The 21,009-nt window shown below is 40.9% G+C and overlaps 3 protein-coding genes across 5 annotated transcripts in view; 2 read left to right on the forward strand and 1 right to left on the reverse strand.

Moving 5' to 3' along the window:
- The window catches only part of LOC135482511 (AT-rich interactive domain-containing protein 3C-like), a 48,826-nt gene extending 42,721 nt beyond the window's left edge, over positions 1-6,105 (reverse strand). For both annotated transcript variants that reach the window (XM_064762591.1, XM_064762590.1), the window contains exons 1-2: positions 5,982-6,105; positions 2,406-2,936 (exon numbers count right to left, since the gene is read on the reverse strand). In XM_064762591.1, the coding sequence (XP_064618661.1) occupies positions 2,406-2,936; positions 5,982-6,017 (567 nt within the window). In that variant the 5' untranslated portion in view covers positions 6,018-6,105. The remainder of the gene's footprint in view (positions 1-2,405; positions 2,937-5,981) is intronic.
- Positions 6,106-6,347: 242 nt separating this feature from the next.
- On the forward strand, positions 6,348-12,461 carry LOC135482510 (U3 small nucleolar RNA-associated protein 15 homolog). The gene is made up of 12 exons (XM_064762589.1): positions 6,348-6,440; positions 8,378-8,470; positions 8,703-8,887; positions 9,093-9,216; positions 9,390-9,444; positions 9,758-10,019; positions 10,317-10,401; positions 10,708-10,860; positions 10,951-11,052; positions 11,325-11,458; positions 11,685-11,743; positions 12,052-12,461. The coding sequence occupies exons 1-12, from the start codon at positions 6,348-6,350 to the stop codon at positions 12,279-12,281; spliced, it is 1,575 nt and encodes a 524-aa protein (XP_064618659.1). The 3' UTR covers positions 12,282-12,461.
- A 7,724-nt stretch (positions 12,462-20,185) lies between these two features.
- Positions 20,186-21,009, forward strand: part of LOC135482517 (neuronal acetylcholine receptor subunit alpha-10-like) — a 50,803-nt gene continuing 49,979 nt past the window's right edge. For both annotated transcript variants that reach the window (XM_064762603.1, XM_064762604.1), the window contains exon 1: positions 20,186-20,464. The gene's annotated coding sequence lies outside the window, so the exon portion shown is untranslated. The remainder of the gene's footprint in view (positions 20,465-21,009) is intronic.

Genomic DNA, 21,009 nt, shown 5'->3' on the forward strand with positions numbered 1-21,009 from the left:
GGACTAGTATTCTTTTATATCAGAGTATTTAGGCAAGCGTAATATAAAATCTCAATCAAAGCTGGTTTGACATCTTCTGACATTCTATCATAATTTCCCAATACACAGTTAATATTGCTGAAATCTCGTATTTCAAACACAGTTCTTGCCTGAGAATGACGAAATGTTTTCCCTTGGGTGAACAACAGACCAAATTGAAGATTGACAATTGCTATCAGCAATCACATTGATTTAACAAGGTTAAGGGATATATTTTACCCCATGTTGCATCAATGACCAATTCCTTCTGCAGGATGTCTGCGATAACCCTGCAGAGAATTGAATTCTGTCGCATGGATGCAACAATCATCACTGGTCAATTGATAAAAGTTGCTTACTTGCATACCAAGAAGAGAAATCACATAAAAGTGATCTAAAAGTCAGATGGTTGAATTAGTTCAGACAACAGTATCAACTGCTAATAGTAGGCAAGGAAAGTGAGTAGATCTAATTTGCTTTCGAGACGGCTAGATCAACAACAAATTCTAACCCTAGAATCAATCAAGGCAACATCATTGCGGACTCGAAGAATCCAAATCGGTGTAATTTCATATAAAACACTGTAACTTGATGGGTCTGAAGTAAAACCAAGAGAGTTGGCCACAAGTATGACAAATCAAACTTCATCAGATGACAATGGGGGTAAATGACTCTAAGTGACCACTGGTCTGCGGGAAGCGATCTGTGTTGTATTGGATTAGGTTTATCCCCAATAGTTTGACCTCTGCAATCACTGAATAAAGTGAGTTGGGCTGATGTGATGAAGGGATGCCATGGAATTTAGCTTTATTAGAAACGAGCAGTTGCAATTACCAGGAGCCATAGGTTGAATTCTCTATCATCAGACATGTCGGGTTGGGTCTCTGACTGATAATCTCTGGAGTGGGCTGAAGCAACAGCTCAGACAAGGTTCTTTCATTGCAGAGACTTTCATTGCTGCAAGGAGTTATTGCAAAGATCACATGTCTATGACCAGATTGCAATCAAACCAGTTTGATATTTGACACAAACACCGGCAAAGACCCTGCAGCCTATTTTTGTTGCATAGGCTACTATATCAGCCATGTCGGCTGCGATAAGAATCACTTGTCTGCCGCTAGTTATTGAGATGAGATCATCTATTCAGCAGCTAGTATTGATTTTGATGCCGTTATAGATAACACATGATCGGAGCAAACTTTAAGGTACATGTACGCTGCTCTCAAAGACAAGGACAAAGACCAGGAGGAATTGCATCATAAAATGCAAAATATGTCATTGTCAGCCTACATTCAAAAGAAATTGGACACTACAGACTTTTTAGAGATGGATAGGTAGCATTTCAGTTTATAAAGCTCAAAGAAACATCATCATTAGAATCATAGCGAAAACTGTCCTTCCTCAGTCATCGATGAAAAATGGGAAAATTATACATGATCATTGAACAAAACATCTCAAATTAATTTTTTTCACACATGTATATATTGCCTAATCAATATCAATGCTCCTTGAAAAACAGATCTAAGCCAAAAGTGCTAGGACTGTGCAAGGACTGTGTAGACTGGAATGTAATTCACCTCTAAGGTAATAATAACTGCTGATATAATTATCGTCCAATATCAAAACATACGTACATGTATGTATGTATGAAAATTGCAATATTTTCTTATCAATATTTGATTTTCATATTGCAGGGAATCCCAAAATAATTCTTTCAGTAAAGAAATAAGTAGGTATGCCAATGTTCTTTCATGCAGCATTTTAGAGCATATGAAAAATAATTTAGGTATATCCACCATTAATCAATTCAAATCCGGTGAATTTTATGAAAGACCTGAATTCATTGCAAACATCTGCATGCCAATTTTGTCTAAAGTTTAGAGGCAATACCATTAGATAAACCACTAATTTGATGTTATTTTAAACCAAAGAGGTATTGATCAACACATAAAATTGAGAGAAAAAATAAGTCGATGACTTATTGTGGATGATGAAATACTTGGAGAAAAACTAGAAATATCATCTTTGATTCATAATACACAGGCTCACTCTACACATGTCTACAAGTACTACATGTTTAAAAGAGGTATAAAGAAATCTTCACACATTTTTGACTGTTGCATGAGAATTTCAGCAAAATGATATTGAATGCAGAACGATGCATGTCTACAGTCTTTACTTGCATTTACGTGATGATTGCTCAAAGAGAATCATAATCATTCATAATCCAAAAAGGTAAAATGTAAAAAAAAAACAAAACAGGAAAGAAAACATCTTTCTAATTTAAAATTGCCTTTCAAATAAAGTGTTTTTCCAGAAAAAAACATAACTCTATTGAAAAATGTGAATGGACCAATCCTCTAGAATACAATAGATTGCATCCTTACCTGTTTAAATTGTTCCTCAAAGGTCCAATGGTGTCCATCTGAATCAATCTGGGGTTCGCTCATTGCCGGCGACCGCGTGAACCGATCAGGCACGGGGCCCGAGTGTGGAAAAAAAGGTCCTACGGCTATACTTTCATAAGGTAAACGATCCGGTTTGATGTCATGGTGTGACAGCACAGGTCGCTCACGCCTTGGTGGCGAGTGTAAATCTCTTATTTGATTGTGGATCATACGGTTATTGTTCGAGGTTCGCAAATCGAGTTCATGTGGTGGATTGATGCAATCCTTTTCCGAATCCCCATTAATGTCCCTGCCATTTCGGGGCACGCCGTGCACACGGTTAATAGCGTCTTTATGTGCTTTTAATTCACGTTCTATTTCCGCTCGTTCCTCTTGTTCTTGCTGTTTTAACTTTTCGTAAATCACTCGATGTGCTGGATCCATTTTCGACACCTCTAATCTCTCCAGTTCATCGCTGTCCGCCATCCCCTCACTCTCCACATCCGACATGTCGTTCATATCGCCATTCGACTGAAATGTTTCAAATAGATATTGTTTACAACAATCAATATACGATAAAGACAGGTGCACACAACAGATTTAGATACCATATCTTTCCAGTTTTATTTAAAATGTACTTTTTAATTTCATTTAAAGCTGCAGAATTGGAAACGGCATCCTGAAAAATTTTGTGTTTTTTAAATTTTTCCAGTTTGCGAAAATATCTGAAAATATTCAAATGTGTACTGTCAGCTCTTCATTTACTAATATAGCCTACTTTGCCTATGAAATTATATTCGAGTTTCTTTGTAATATTCTTTCCCAGATTCCAAAATGTCTTAAAAGAATCATTTTGTGTCATTTCTTTGGCAGATAATGTTCAAGCATCTTGACTCATCCACATAAAAGGCCTATTAAAATTATACTGAGAAGAGGTTAACTGGGGCCAGAAAAAGAGGAAATCGTGATAATTTGTGTCAGCATCCTGGTTACTGAACAGCTGAATCCTAATATACCAACATATACAATAATGAATAGATAAGTAAATTTATTTCTTCAGACATTCAGGCTCAGTCTTTCTTACCTGAGATACAGGTAAAATACTCTAGTTTCATCGATCTAAGACCACTTAATTATCTGTAACGAAATCGACAGAGAAAAAGGGGAAGTTGGGACATGACGTTGTGACATTACCAACCCCTTGCGTTAAAGGATCATGTCCATAATAACAAGAGTTAATAAAGACTAGTCTTTATTATTTCTTAGTACTTTGTGTTCATACTTGATAATATATATTCACAACCAGTCTTAGATTGGTGAAACTAGAGTCATTCCACAAAACCTTGTCAAATATCTCAGTACATTTACTAGACCTTACATATAATAATGCAACAGTTACTTCTGTCAAGTCAGGATGAAATAGAATGTTGTATACACTAAGCTGGGTTCAAACACATAGTGGTAAATCACTGTCAATGTTTCTGGCCCAAGTTTCACTTGGATTATTATGAAAAGAATAGAATACCTGGAGAAAATTGGCTCCAGTTATCTACAAGATTTCTCTGGTCAACAAGATAGAAGGATGAGACAGTAATCCAAAGTTTGAAGTTAAATTGTTGGGAAAATATTTAAGGAGATTTTCATAATGAGAAAGAGCAAAAAACAAAAACTCTTTATTATTCATATCTCAAGCAATATGATTCTGACATGATGATGGAATCTAGATTAACATTCAAATCTAAAATCATAACATTCTTGCAGCCACAGACATTATATATTTTTATAATTCCTAAATTTCATGAAATCATCCTGATATTTTTCTCTGCACTTGATATTAGATTTTAAAGCTGATTAACAGTGTGGGAGTCACAAAAAAACATAAAAATCAAGAAGAAATCCAAATCTTAATCATAACTGGCTATACTATGATAAAACTCACCATGTCGAGAACAGCAGTGGTTGGCATATCAGTGGTAGTTGTTACCATGTTGTCCACATAAATGATTCTCATGGCCAAAATCGTTAAGGACTGATTAATTCACTCATTAAGATTGCATAACCATGTTGTTAAATCTTTACAGGACATATCTAGATCACTATAACCACAAGTTATTAGATTGGGTTGAAAACATAAGAACCATTACGTCCAAGATTGCTGAATGGCATTCAGTACTCAAAGCTATTCATTCAGGCAAATCAGAGTCAATACAAAGGGACTAATTAATACCCCACTTAATTAGATCTATTTTATGAAGTGGCACAGTTCATTGTTTTTTGGTTCAATGGAAAAAGCTTTATAGGCATCAATAGGAAGTCTATCGAGGTAAAAGATTAGTCAGATCCTTAATTCCCAAAAAAACTTTTATTCTGATGGTCAATGCAATTTTATGGACCATGGTATTATTTCTAAGAAGAAACTTTTGAAACAGGATAAGTTTACATACAAATTTAATGCATTTTTCTGAAGGTGTGGTTAAATTAAGCTCCTTTATGAACAGATGTGTAGCCCTGGGAATAAATACAGGATATTCAAATTTCTTGGGATCTAATTGAAGTAGGCCCTTAGCACCTGAACATATATTTTAAGCTACATGTTTAAAAAACATTATATGTACCTTTTATTCCGATTCTAAAGTTTCTCTATTTTTTTAAACTTGAATGATTTACCATTTGAGAGTTTCATCATAAAACCATGCAAAATATGTGTGTTTATTCAGAAGCATAAAAGGAAAATGACTGACAATTTTTGTTGGGGGGTGGGAGGGGGTTGTGTGTGTCTGTTTAGCACTTTGATGATGTGTGATAAACAACCAGCAAAAATACTTCTTTGACATCAAAAAACCTTGACCAGCACACTTTTCATCTAACTTAAATTACCTCCATCAAGAACCTTGCATAATACCATGTGTAATTTTAGCCATCTTTCCCTGTCAGTAATCTGGACTGACTGGATATTCCCAGGCTGGACAGAATGTCTGGATGGGGGCGGCTCACTGACTTGAAATGATAGCTAAGCTCTAAGATACCACCAATATCATGATCATGCATGGCCCTAGAGGAATTTTTGAAATCAAATATTTGATATATCAACTCTGGATGAACTGACAATGTCAGTCAAGCCCTCAGGGAGGCCCATGAAATTTATATACAAAACCCAAAAAAACACCTACATATAGTCTCATATGATCAAGAAAAAATGTGACGTAAAGGTAATATGATGTATACGGAATATAAAACGGAAAGTGATGACCCCGACCTTGCGTCTGACAGCTAAATTATTAAAGCTCTCCGCAACTTTAGTATACATATATATGCGTACAGACGTATATATCGGTATATCGGCCCGGATTGATCCTTGCCAGAAAGTAAGACGAGTCAGAGTTTCAACTACATTGTATCAGACAAACTAACACTTTTAGGACACGGACAAATGGGCCAACATATATGCCCGAAATAAAAAGGGTCAAAAAGCACCACGCCCGGGAAGCACCCCAATAAGCAAAAGCGCGCGAAACTGACAAGCGAGATGACACATGAACAAAACGACCTTAAAATGAGAATAGATAATTCACTTACCAAACTCCCATCCAGACTATTCTCACACTGGTCCATTGCTTCCGACTTGAGTGAGCCTGAATCTTTCTTTTTCCCCAGCTTCCTAACCACGACATAAACTACACGATGCCAAAGCAAAAGTTTCGCGCACCTGCCCCTTTAATTGACATATTCCCAGCATGCAACGCGCGCTAATTGAAAAACCTCGTTCTGGGTATCAAAATAGTTGTTTTTAGCATGTAACAGCAAATAAATGTAAATATAAGGCTCAAAATAGGATTATAAATTCATTGTATATACATATTTTGCGTGAATGCCAAGAAATAGTATTTGATTTACCCACTAAGTGGAATTTTTTGATCACTTATTTTAAGAGTAAATTCCAAGATGTCAGCCTCCTTTAAGAAGACTGCGGTGAAAAATTACCCACGTGTTGGGGAGAAAATCACTCGAGATACCGTCTATTGGAAAAATCTAGAGGTGTGATTGGAAAGCCTGTATTCTGATTTTGTTAGTGAACCAAAAATATATTGGTGGCAGACCGCTGATTTTTTGTAAAACCTGTAAATAATGCAGTTTTGGTACACACGTGTATCCCTTCTGTGTATTTTACGTGCATCATGGTGTACATCACAGAAGTTGTACCGTGGAGGGCTAATGTCTACCACCACCATGAATTCTGTGTTCAATCATTGACATTGTCCGCCCAGCAATCCCGGTACTGCATTATCTCCTGAGGTGTTGGTCAAGAACATGGTTCCCAGCGATAACATAATATTATCAGTGCAGTGCCCTATAGTAAGCGTGCAGCGCCTTTAGGTTGGGGGGAAACCCCCCAAACCCCCTGGTTGGGACCCTGCTATAGTTCCTTCCGCCAATTTTTTGTTTTGATAGACAGTTTTCTCCGTGTATCGCATGCCATTAGTAGTAACTCAACTCCCATCATAATAGCCGGCAAAGAAATGGAAAATGTCCCCCCCCCCCCGAAAGGTGTCCAGACTATCGTAGTCTGGGACTCTGGCAGATTCTAATGTAAAGTGCAAGCTCTATTGAACTCGCGCAACTGTCGCCATGGAGAGCCCCCCCCCCCCCCACCCCGTCCTTCTGACATGTTTTAGCCAGTGCATTGGGGGGAAGGCCCCTCAAACCCCTATTGGCCTCTCAATAAGTCCTTCCGAGCTGCTTACCCTGGGGCGCTCGAGTGGAACCCCCAAACCTTCATGATGGTGCAGTCCTTTGACAGAGCGAGGAAGAGGTACTCCTTTGATGGTACCCTAACTGCAACCCTCAACCATCATTACCCTTCCTTTTCACTGGCATGATATTGGCAAGACTCCCACGAGGTCGTACTGGTGGCTTCCTTGAGGCAATTGCTTGTGGTCGTACGTGGGCAACCAATTCAAGGGATCAGGGATCTAGGGATCAGGTTTTTCCCCCACCAACATGTTGCCGAATGGTTAATGCATAAAAAATTGGTTGGAAAGGGTTTTTGCTGGCCAAGAGACTTGAAGACACTTGACTCTTGAGCAACACCAGACTGATGAACAAAGAACCTGAAGAACATAGAACCATCTTCATACCTGGGAGCATAAAAAGCCTGCTAGCGAATATTGATTATTCTTTAGAAAAAAACAGAAGATCTGCAAAACCAATGGTACCCCATAAAAACATGCATTCCTCCTTAAGGTGTCTTCGGATCCCACCACGGCCCATGTGGAATTCGTTCAAAAGAATTATTGAAATCTCAAAATAAATTTTTTTTTCGGAACGCCTGCCCGTCTTTTGCTTCATTATTTCGGGATTATATCCATTTTAAGCATCTTTTGGATATCATTACTAAAGTCTCAAAAATCAAAACACATATGTCGGGGGGTAAACCCCCAGAAATTGAAGTTTGATTAAAAAACAGTGAGAATAATCGTCTGGTTCTCTCTCGGAGCTCAGAATAGTCAAGTTACTACTTTCGCGCGTTTATCTCTTCTGGCGGCCATTTTAAGTCAAATTTAAGCCATTTGAAACGAATCCATGGACTTGAGAAACATTGTTTACATTGGATGACGTCGTATGCACGTTAACCATAGTAGCGCTTCGCAGAAAAGCCTTCGGCTTTTCTGCTGCGCGCTTACTACTTTAATTATGGACATGGGCATGCATGCAGAAGTATCTATCCGCTTACATATTCACGGTACGGTAAGGTAATAGAGGCCCTTACACCTGGCGGTGGAAGCCACTGCTGGCCACAAGAAACAAGCAGCAAACAAAAGACTGCCTGGTCGCGTCACACACCACATGCCCTAGCTCTTGTTTGTTAGGGCCATGCAATTGCAAGCAGTGGCTTCCTCCGCCTGGTGTAACTAAAAGGGTCTATCTGTTCTCCATCACCATTCTTCATATAATATACTTTGTTTTTATTTCAGTTTCCAGTTACAAAGAAAGAATATGGCAGTATCACTCATATCAACTTCAGTCCAGTCCAGCCTTATCAGTATGCTGTAACTAATTCTGCAAGGGTAAGATTAAGAATGCAAAAAATAACCCTTTATTCTTCTCAGACTGAATATGGCAGCAATGCATTGCAAAGTCGCCTGTTGTATTTTAGCCAATTTCTTTTCAAAACTACAAAACTGCTCCCGCCAATGGCTGTGGAACTCCAACATGAACGAGAAGTTTTTAAGGCAGTCTAAAATATTCACCAAAAAAGGGCGTAGCATATTTGATGGAAATTGTTATTATCTTTTTCAGGTTCAAATATATGATAGCGAAAGTAACCAGATTGAACGAACGATATCTCGTTTCCGTGAAACGGCCTACTCTGCGACATTCCGTGGTGATGGACGCCTCCTGGTCGCAGGTGGAGATGAACCAGTCGTCAAACTCTTTGACCTTGGGAGCAGAGCTCTACTTAGGACATTTACCGGTCATAATCGGTATGCATTTACCCCATTCTAAGCAAGCTTTATTCCTAAATATTTTAGTTTTGGAAACCCTGAAGTATTCAGTTAGATGGGGTTCAAGCAGCAGATGGGAATAGTAATTGCCAAATGATGAACATTTGAAACTGCGTACCTGCGTGGTAAGTTTAATACAGTGTGCTAATAAATCATTTCGCAATCATCATTTGTCTCATTCCAGGCCAGTTCATGTCACCAAGTTCACCTCGGATGGTCTCCACATCATGTCGGGCTCGGACGATAACAGCGTCATGATCTGGGATATTGCAACTGAAGAGCAAGTCATTCGATACAATGAGCATACGGTAAGCAGAATAGGTTGACTGTCGACAAAATCTACATGGGTGTCTCTCTTTCTTGTAAGGAAAGTTCCTGTCAATAAGCACAATTGTCTCTCTTCAATATTGACAGCAGATTTCCAAGTATTCACAAATTTCATATTCGATTGTGCTCAAATTTTCTATTGTCCTTATTTTAGGATTACATCCGGACTGGAACTGCAAGTAAAGCTAGTAAAGACATCATAGTCACAGGTGAGAATAAGAACAGTCGATTGCTGAAACTACTCTAGGTTGTCAGGCTAATACTAGGTGGCAGCACCATAAAGTAAATGTTTTCTGTCGGCCCCTGACACAATTTGAGACATAGGACTAGCATATCGTCACTCTCCTAAAATAAATGCCCAAGTAAATTTTTGGCCAAATTGATATTTTCGCCTAAAGTCACCTGTGAAGCAGTTATGTCAGATGGGTGATTGGACATCTCGGTTGACTTTCTTATGAGACAATCCAGAATTAGTCCAGGTCAGGTTACAAATTTATACCGATAACAAGATTTTTGTTACAGGTGGCTATGATCACATGGTAAAGCTTTGGGACACACGAACTGCCGCTAGTGTACTGACAGTCAACCACGGTCAGCCCGTAGAGAGCGTTCTGATGTTCCCAGGTGGCGGAATATTCCTCTCGGCCGGTGGGAACTACATCAATGTGTGGGATGCCCTTGCGGGAGGCAAGCTCCTGGCTCGGCTCAGCAACCATCATAAAACAATCATGTCCATGTGCTTCTCTTGTAACCATCAGAGGCTTCTGTCCGCATCTTTGGACAGGTGAGATTGTATTTCTTCCTTGTACAGAAGAACCTCTCTGTTAGGCACATTCTTCGGACTGAGAGTTGCTGTCCTTCATTGACAAATGTCCCAGATTTGGGACCAAAATAAGTGTCCTTCTTAGAGCGGATGTCCTCGCTCTAAGGAAAGGGTGTTCTTTTAGGAAGAAGTAATGAAAAGAACAAATTGCTCTTGTTGATTTTAATGTTAGCGAGCTTTTTCGAAAGCGAATCTGTTCATTCCGATTCAGAATAGTTCCATTTCGTCAATAATCTAATCTTCTCTTTCACCATTCAGGCACGTCAAAGTATATGATGTAGCCACATATAAAGTTGTTCATACGCTCGACTACCCTGGTCAGATCCTCAGTCTTGGAGTCGCGGTAAGTCTGTATGAATGGTATATTGTTTGTCGTCGTTGGGGTCTTCTCTCACACCAGCCTTTGTGTCAAAGGACAGGTTGTTCCTGTCCTGCAGGCTGGCCAGCCAACTGCAGCCTGTGTAGATTGCCGAGAAGCTTTCCTGTCCTGCCAACTTAGTGACATCCTTGGAATCTATTGTTTAAAATGGTCTGTATTGAATGCAGGCAGTCTTGAAGAAGAGTTTATTCCTTACAGAGAATACATGTTGATATTTTACATATCATTCTAAACAGTCCCTTGATTTCTCTTCCATTTTTCTCAATGCAGCCAGACGACAGTGTTATTTGTGTAGGTATGGCAGACGGCCTACTTTCAATCCAACACAGAAAACCAGAAGACACACCCGACAAGAAAGTGAAGAAAAAGAAGAAAGTATCATATCGATATTCAGTAAAAGGCAAACAGTACACTCCAAGCAAGGTAAGTTCAGGGACAAATATGCAATGAGATTTTCAAAAGTTTGGTCGAGTGCTAAATCATTTCTAAATTGGATATTTCTGTTTGTTTCAGGATGACCATGTCATAGAGAAAAGGCGGAGGGAACAACTACAGAAATATGACAAGTATTTCAAGAAATTTGAACACAGTAAGGCACTTGATGCAGGATTGGATGTAAGTATTTAACACAACAAAACTCACTTGCCCTTGGTACACTTGTATAGTTTAGAGGTTTGTAGAGTGTACCTTACTGATGGTTTGCCATTAAGCCTGTCACAGAACTCTCTTAAGTGTATCTGTCTTGATGGTAGTGATGCTGCAATGTCTTCGAGGAAGACACAAAGACATGGGTCCCGGAAGAGTCCGTTCAATAGAAAAAATTGCCAGACTAAAGAATCTGGCCCCAACCCTTTGAACTTGAACATATTTTCTTCCGTATTTTCTAGCTGCGTGTAAGACAGACGACCCCCGAGGTGACTGTGAGTGTATTACAGGAGCTCATCAGGAGAGGTGGCATCCATTCTGCTTTAGCTGGTCGCGATGAAAAATCGTTAGGAATTATCCTCAAGTTTTTACAAAAGTGAGTGCCCATCAGTTACAAGATCCCTGTGAGGATTTTGAATATTCCATTGTCACTGAATCCTCCTATCTGTATTGGCCAACGTATGAGTTGTGGGATTGTCACTATGTAGTTCGGGAAATTAGTATAGGCGGCAGAACACATCTTCAGATCTTAACAGAGATTTTAAAATTGTTTGGGTGATGCCTTCCCTACATGTTAGTTAGATTTGCCTCTTTATTTTCAGGAACATCAGTAATCCAAAATACATGACCACCTTATTAGATGTAGCTACCATTATATTAGGTAAGTGTCTCCCCCAAAATCTTGAGTGGTTCTTGTTGTCCATTGCTGCTATGATTGGAAAGTCAGGAGGAAAACTCCGTTATGAGGAACGAGAAATTACTGCTACTTGTTGGCCACCATGTAGGACGTTGTAATCCTGGAGGGCAAATGGAAGGCATGTGGTCTCCTTGTCTTTGCTGCAAAAACTATAATTCTGGATAAGTTTTGTGTAAAGTTTATTGGGACGCCCTGTATATATTTGAAATGGGTACACCCCTGCTCTTCATAACACTTGATTGCTATGGTTATCTTTGTCCTCCCTCTTTCAGATCTTTATTCGCCCCAGATCGGCCAGTCCACCGTCCTGGATGATTACTTCCTCCGACTAAAACTGACCGTTGATCGCGAGATAGGATACATGAAAATGTTAATGGAGACAATGGGGACCATGGATACGTTATTTGCTTCTGCATCGCAGACTGATACGCCTAGTGACAGTTTGATGAAAGACAGTTTACCTATGTTGGTGCCATCAAAGAGTGCAGCGGTATCAGTATAGCAGGAGGATGACTCAGTTCTCGGAATACTTCCTTGGACCACATCAAATGAAAACTCTCATGGACTAATAATGCCGGAGTTGTATTTGCCTCGGTGCTCTGAAAAGGAAGTGTTCAATATATAGATTCTACCTTGGTATCTTGCAGGGGTGGTTCATAAATTGTTGGTTGTAATACATAAATAAAAGACATGAAATTTATTTTAGCGTGGTTCCTGCTCTTCTGACTGTCTTGGGTCAGTCTGTGAATCAGAATGTCTCAAGAAAGAAAGGTTGTGACTACATCCAGTTACTGTGCTGTGCCAATGTCTTCATTGGACTGTCTCGGCCAATGACAAGTTGTCACAGCTTGGGCATGTCCTGACAAAGTCAGGTTGTGACCACATCCAGGTATTGTGCTCGGACAGTATCTGCCAAAGTCCAGAAAGAGGGCTCTGGCTTGTCCAGAGAAAGACAGGTTGTGAATGCATCCAAGTACTGTGATGTGACATGCAGTGTCTCGATTGTACTGTCTCAACCAATGACACAAGTCGCTGCAGGCTGTGGAATGTCCCGACAGAGACATGTTGTGACTGCATCCAGGAACTGTGCTGTGACAATGTCTTCATTGGACTGTCTCGGCCAATGACTAATTGCTGGTTTAGATTGAGTTGGCTGTGGCATGTGCCAACAAAGGCAGGTTGTGACTGCATCCAAGTCTTGTGCTGTGACAGCGTCTTGATCGAACTGTCTAAGCCATGACCAGTTACTACAGCCTAGATTAAGACCAATGAAGAGGAAATTGCCATAACAACGGGGAGACACTTCAGCAACTTTAGAACTGAAGAGACAGCACTGCAAGAGGCCGCCAAGAGACTGACCCAGGGGTGAACTAAAGCCTAGCCAGAGACGTTTGTTATCTTTACCGATCCCCTCCTCTGTGCGAAAAGCACTCAAGAACCTTTGGAGCGAGGATCTAGATATCCTGACTTCATTCCTCAAAATACTTTGCAGCGACAAAAGGAAGATGGGGCTGTTGTGGATTCCAGCCCATTGCAACATCAGCGGCATGAAAGAGCCGGCCGTCTCGCAAAGGAAATGAGTAAGAAGGAGCACGGATCCTAGCCTATCCTACGAACACGTCGAAACATCAGCAGGTAAGAAAACTTCCAAGACTAAATAGAAGGACAACCAGCCTGGATATGATACTAAACCTACCGTGATCTCATCAGAAGAAGAATCAGGTCGACACATCCCGTCTCCGAACAGGCCACTGCAGACTTCGACACTATCTGCTCAACAACTTTGGAATTGGAGAGAGGTACCAGCTTTACGACCACGAGAGCGAACTCCGTCAGACGACAGCATTCGTCACAAGAAAAGGCCCGGACTGTCCATCGGAGGTTGAATACACAAAAGAAGAAGTCTTGGACTGAGTTGGCTGTTGTATTTCCGACCAAGACAGGTTGTGACTACATCAAGCTTCTATTAAGAGGCAGTGTCTTAATCGGAGTTGTTGTCTCAACCGATGATAGGTTGTTACAATCTTAGAATGAATGGGCTGTGGCAGCCCGAAGACAGGTTGTGACTACATGTATTCCAGGTACATGTACTTATTATGTTGTAAATGTGTCTCGTTCAGATTGTCTCATCCAGTGTCTCAGGTTCGTAACGCGGCCTCCGGTGGACCATACCGATGGCACACACGTCTTGTTTGGCATCAAGCCAGCGCAGCCGTATGACGTAGGCCCTATTTTCGGATAACTACACTGGCGCCTTTTAACAGACGTCTGGGTCGAATGATCTCAAACTTCCTATCGTGTCTCACACATTTTGAGATTATTTTGCAGGGATTTTTGCAGCGGGGTCCCGATCAGATTTACTGACTGATGGGCCCTGCTGATTTCATGCGCGCTCAGCTCAGTTGCATGGTTCAAGCAGTGTTCACCTGGTGATTCAAAACTTCCGTAGCTACGAATTGCATCACTCCGACCATGAACTTCGAGCTTATCAAATGCTCTCTTAGTCCCGATCTCTGCTCAAAGTGTCAGGAGATTGAATGGGTTGTGGCATGATCCGACAACGACAGGTTGTGACTGAATGTATTCCATACTGTTCCGTAACAGTGTCTTGATCTGATTGTCTCAACGAATGACAAGTTGCTGCAGTCAAGATGGGCTGCATCCTCGAAAATTCTGAGTCAGCCCTATCCTCCTCCCCTCGCACACGTTATAAGTTCGCGTGCAGAGTGTTGGCCTGAGGTTCAGGATGGATGGGCTGTGGCATATACCGGCAAAGGCAGGTTGTGACTATATCAAGGTACTGTGCTCTGACAGTGACTGTCTTAATCGACTGTCTCAACCAAAGACAAAGCTGTTAAAGACTTAGATTGAGTTGCCTCAAGCATGCCCCGACAAAGACAGGTTGTGACTGCATACACACACCGCTGCTGTGGTAGCGTCTTAATCGAGTTGTTACAGTCTTATCTTGAGTGGGCTGTGGCATGTCCTAACACAGAAAAGTTACACATCCAGGTAATCTTTGTGGCAGTGTCTTGATTGGACTGTTTTCATATCCGAGTCAAGAGCAAACGTCATGTCTTGATATGCGACGATGGAAAGACTCTATAACTTGGGACATCCCAACATGTTACACAGATACGACACCTTTCCTCAGAATGATGAACTAAGTCAAGTGCGTTGTAGTTTACCCCATTGTTTCCAGAGGACGCGCCCTGTTTTTCGTGTCCAAATCGTTTCTCGGTATCTTTCTAAAGGTTGATCTCGGGTGATTTTTGTCGCAAAGATATTTTCACCCGATCTTTTTGCATAAAAAGCCGAAGATATTGAATGACATGTTATGAAATCGAGTTTTGGGACAGTGACTAACACGGAAGGGCTGCGAGGGTAGCTACCACCCCCTAAAGCTGCCGCCGATGCTGTCAGCATCTTGACGGTTCACTGCTTGGCAAGCGTTTTTTTCGAATTGATGATAGTTTGGTGTGTCCATTAGCACTGGATGACGGAACATATCGCCTCGATGACAGTGGTGCCATTAGGTAATGAGATATAGGCGTGACTAAAACTCACAAATCATGAAAAAAAGTTAGACATTTGACATCTGTTCTTTCTTAATCAACAGTTGTCTTTGTCCCAGCAAGCCTTTATTACGATGGCATTCGATGACTTCTAACATGCACATCTGCTATTGTTGCTGACAGTTTCCTCTGTGTAAGGGTATTCTGCATGCCCAGTGCTTCAGCCTACTTTTTACATTTCAACCGCCCGAGAAAATTTACTTCCTCATTTCCCGTTGTTAAGTCCGGCGCATATCAGTTAGCTACATTTGGCCTTCTGAGGCGAGGAAAGGGTATTATATTGCTTGTGCGAAATTCACTTTTTATTAATGGGTTCCCAATGCACACTCATCCGTAAGACAGTCGAACTTGGTTGTGGTCATCATCATGTTGGATCGCTTTGTGGCGCAGCCTCAGCAAATGATGCTATCATTTAAACGACATTCCCGACGATGAAAAAGGCCACTCGTCGCTCCCGGACGTTACGATAAGTGGACATTTCGGCCTGAATTAGCATCAGCAACTCCATAAATTCAGTATGTGTTAATGGAAATAACATAACTCATTCGCAATCGCTAAAAAATATAACAAATCGTCTAGTTTGTTTGTGTGGTCATACAATTTGCGACCGACCTTGTCCGATATTCTGGACTAACTTTCCAATGATTGTCTTTATTGTTATTGCCTCACCCAAACTATTTTTGTCGATTGTGTCCTGCTGGAATTCAGATACTGGTCAAGCAATAATAGAGAGGTAAGATACATCATACCGAACTCTCCGAACCACGACTGGTGCACTTCGATTCACCTTTCAGAGCATTATCATATAGTCAATCGCGGCGAGTAGAGTAACCACGGTCTTCTGGAATCTCTGATCGAAGCTACTGCCTCTCGGGCTGTTCCCACCAAAACTCACGCAAGCACATCCTTGCACCGTCCCTTCGAAGCTGGTCCTGATAACATCATTGTGGTTTCAGTTGTTGCCATGGGCAGCATGGCGGTTGACCAAGACCCACTCCTCGTAGTTCACGTCATCTCCATGTCTGACGAAGGTCAAGGTCAACACCTTGGTTCTAAAACTTAGCTTGACGTCGATCATGGCTACAGATGTACTATCTATAGTTTCAGCAGATAGGTCAAGCTCAGGATTATGGTTGCAGGATGGAGCCGGGTCAAGGCAGTCAAGACCATGATATCCATGAATACAGCATTATATCTGGGGCATAAGCCACATGTTGTTCACCCACGTCCCAGAGCAACACGGCTCATTGGCAAGAATTCGCGCGGCTCGGTTCTCGTGTCGTTTACCACTTCTGTCTCATTTACCATGCTGATATGGGAAGGCATCCCGCTTGAGTGCTCTTGGTTCTCAAGTTGTGGGATACCACTGACGTTTTTTCATGCCGAAACACGTCTTTCAGGCCAAAAATGCGAAAAAGGAATCCTCCAGAGACACATTACAAATGCTGTCTTGACATAGAGGTAGCCAACAAAGATCCCTTCATGACTTTTCGGATGTATTCGTCTGTCTACATGTATATTCTCCCTAAAAGCTGATGTTTTAGCTTACACTTCAGTTTGGCAGTTAAACCTTCTCCAGATTCCAGACTTGGGGAGCTCCGTGGACAGCTTCTGGCCGGGTCAAGCTTGCCAATCAAGGGGTCCTTCAGAATCCATTACCACAATTTGAGCACGCTCGTCATTGGTTCGCGTAAAACGTATTTTTCTGAACCCGATATTGAAGGTGCATGCATTTGAGCCATTTCCAACCTTGGTTGAACCAATCAGTCCTGAGCAGCAACGCCAGTATGAATTAATTCACTGCCACCGACGATGTGAAAATATGACTACATTTTTACGATTCCCTCAGTTGGGCGAAGAGCCTTTTACTTGCACACTTTTGAAGCACCCTTGCAAATAAGTGGCGATAACAAATTTTTCTCAGCCTCATTTCTTCGAGCAGTTTCTGCTATACGCACTTTTTTATAGGCAGTGACGGCGCTTTTTAATAACCACCTCTTCTGCAATTTATGCTACAGTTTTGTACATCACTCTATTTTTTTAACTGTCAGACCAGTTTCTGATAATGACTGCACCACATAGAAGAGTTGGGTACATCCGTGATGCCTCAGACACCCCGGTTGATGGCATGACTGATATCGTGTTCTCAATAAATCGAACTCGGGGCAATGAAACTTCCCAGTCTAAACGTTGCCGCCACTTACCCCATTCAACCAGCCACAAACTGATATAATCTCGGACTACTTCATCTCGTGATCTCTCATTCATTTTCATATTCAGATTATTATTTTACAGATCGAGAATCGATAAAAAATACACGGCAGGTCGAGTTTTGGCATTTCTTTCAATCGTTGAGTCTCAAATCGCCCGCCCGCGAAAGCACGCTGAAAAACCTTCAGCATCCTTAACATTTGCGAGCCGAATGACGTTTGAGATAGACTCTTGGTGGCCCGCAGCACGCGTGCAGGACATAAAATATCGGAATAGTCTTAAGGAATGCCAGCAAGACGCCAGAAATGGTAGCCAGCAACTGCTGACGCTGGCAGTAGACGCGGCGATCTCTTAAACTCGTTGGATTTCATTAACGAAAATCTCTTTTTGCCAGCGACGAAATATGATTCAGTAGCTTGTTGCTTTCGCCGGCCACAGCAGACAAATCGATAGATGTGGCGGCAACGAAACCCCTAAATCAAGTACCACACATTAGTGAGGTTCCGATTTTGATCCGAAGTTGAGGACGAAAACTTTTTTTCTATCCGTCGTCAAAATGCCACACCTCGTACTCGTTTTCGTTCTGTGATCAAAATCAGAACCTCTCTATTATAAAAACCGACGGAACTCAAGTTATTTGTTTGCTTAGTTTTCCTTTATTATAATAATGTCCGACAAAACATATTTACAGTACAATGCATGGTGTATGAAATGATGGCACGATGGACACCTAAGTACCCTGGCATTGATTAGTTTGTCAGTGCATTCCAAACATGTCTCCTCGAAATAATGGAAGTACAAAGCGCACCTTATTAAATGTTCATTACTGTGCATTTTCAAGTGCCCACTTGTGGTATTCTCTCCCCATATGTTTACGCCAACAGGCATAAACATATGGGGAGTTTTCAGAATGTAAAGAAACGCAAAAAATCGGCAATTCGAGAGCGGTGAAAATTTATAGTCTACATAATAACAGAATACTATTCACTTTCGCGTTTTTTGTGCATAAACGGTTATAAATTCCAGAGTCCATGTGGATTGCAGAATCAATGTTGGGTTATTTCATGCATCATCTCTTAGCTTATATAAGCAGATAGAACATGAAAATGTAACTCCTCGTCAGTACTAAAGTATCCTCTCGCGTGGGTGGTTCGCGTATAGGGACCGCCAAAGACGATCAATTTCATACCATCTTTGGCACCGTTCATGGGGCATTTATACACGTACTTCAATGCCGACTCGCGGACAACGATACCGAAATGTAGGTACGATGCATTGGTTGCCTCACTCAATGACATTCCAATACAATTACGGTGTCGATGTCTCACCAAACACTGCAAGGGTGGAACTATATAAACTAAAGGCAAAAACATGCAGGCGGTAGATATTACCAACAGCTATGAAGTCTGTAGGGCTAGATAGGTCAGCTCAATTTTGCACAAATGGCATTATGGAAGTTTTGCACCAAAGCTCTTCCTATACACCATGCAACATTTGCCTTCTTAGACCCATTAGTAAGAACCTGTTACGCTTTAGCATCTAAACTGTCAGATTAACCCCCCAACTAGCTTTCCTGTGCGTTTTAGCTCCTAATCCAAGGAAGCTAAACATTCCCTAGTGTTAGTGATGAGAAAAACAACATTTCCTGCTGTCGGTGCAAAGAAACCTTGCATTTATCTCTAATTTCAGTTCAGTCATGAGAATGATATGTGAAATATTTCAGATACCAACCTGTACTGAAAGGTACAAGGGTCTAAGGAATGACAAAACTCATGACTGTTTCAATGGCTGAACAATCAAGCCCATGTATAGTCGCCAAGACCCTGCCTGCTTCAGCGCGGAATGTCTTCTTTCAGTCACCTCCCAAATATGACCTCAAATGCTTAGCTGAGGGCTGTGCTGCACTGAAAGAGATTCTGGTGGCTTGTTTTGCAACTAATCTGTGCTATTGAATAGCACTGAAGAAAAAAAGATGCTGCGATCAATAAAGCAAATAATTCAAAACCATTGAAACTTTTAGTATTTCATTGAACACCTCTCATAATAAATGAACATGTATTTGACTCTGTGGTTTCCGAAAAATTCCTCTGTCGGCGGTCGTTTTTGATGGCAAATTTATATATTTACCACAAATGTTTGCTACGAAACGAATCATGTTAAAATAGAAACTCCTTTGATAAAATGAAGCGAATCCAATATGGGAATGTAATTTCATACCGTACCATGTTCTCTTCATATTTCTATATGTTTGATTGATTGACACCACAATCATTTAATTTGTTTCGTGATAGAAACCGCGCCACATCTGTTACGTCCAACCTGTTGTTATGGTCTCGATGAAGCTGTTATAATCGAAACTAGAAAGGAAATTAAAAGCGGTCTATATGTAATATTTCAAAAAGTCAAAACAGATGGGCAGTGTAAAAAATTAGCACTTATCGAAATTCAAAGCATATACGGCTCGCAAAAAGGAAAGAAAAATTCTGCTCTTATCAGCAGATCGGTGCGTCATCAGTTAATTTGCAGTCCGACCAGACTGCAATCATGGTTCGTGCACGGCGTTAGTGTTGCAAGGGAAAGCATCACACATGCTACACGGATTGTATTGATCTGGCTGTAGTTGGGATGAACCAAGTTACACAAGGGCCGAGGTTTGTTCGTCCTCCGAGGAACTCTTCCGATTCATATTACGAGGAAATCAAAGTTAAGTGTTGTTGATTAATACGAGAGAACTCTAATTTGGAGTGTCGAACATTGCCTGCAGGATTAAACAAAGGCTGTTTTGGAAAGGAACGGTTATCTCCTGTTAAGGATCGCTTTCTTGTCGTAATTTATGATTATAAGCTTTCGCATGGCCTCGAACTCCTGGCGGAAGTCATTATAAGGAAGTCTATTTAAGGTAAGTAACATTTTATGGTGCGATTTGTATGATACTTTGGTGACAAATAGATAACATTGTATATATACCCTTCTATATTATATAGTAGAAAATTCATGATCTGCAAGTGGTAACGCCAACGTTATATAGTCAACAAAAAATAGATTCAGTCGGGTACTTATTGATATTGCAGGCATGCATGTAGATAGCTTCAGATAGGCTGAGGGACTTATATAAGCTTAACAGATTTTCTCTCTCTTTTTCTTCAAAAATACTCCAGCCTTTCTTGAAGAAAGTATATCATAATGGTTAGCCACTGATAGTCGGCATGGGAGCTCCTATGCGCGGGACACCGCCCAAAGCATACTGAGACTCGAGCATCGCGCGCAGTCGCCGTTGCCAGATATAAAATGATAGTTGGCGATAAAAAGACAGTTGTTTGGAAAAATAAATAAAAAGACAGTTGTTTCATATTTCATATTTTGGGATGTGAGCTCATATTGTTAGAAAGAGCCGGGACAGTAAAGGGAAGATCTATCTTATATGTTTTCGGGCGATACTTTCTA

This window comes from Lineus longissimus, chromosome 2 (genome assembly GCF_910592395.1).
Source record: "Lineus longissimus chromosome 2, tnLinLong1.2, whole genome shotgun sequence".
Classification (NCBI taxonomy): Eukaryota; Metazoa; Nemertea; class Pilidiophora; order Heteronemertea; family Lineidae; genus Lineus; species Lineus longissimus.

Coding starts and splice junctions, on each gene's coding strand:
- LOC135482510 (XM_064762589.1), top strand. CDS start 6,348: ATGTCAGCCTCCTTTAAGAAGACTGCGGTGAAAAATTACCCACGTGTT. Junction 8,888..9,092: donor ACATTTACCGGTCATAATCG/GTATGCATTTAC, acceptor GTCTCATTCCAG/GCCAGTTCATGTCACCAAGT. Junction 10,020..10,316: donor CTGTCCGCATCTTTGGACAG/GTGAGATTGTAT, acceptor TTCACCATTCAG/GCACGTCAAAGTATATGATG.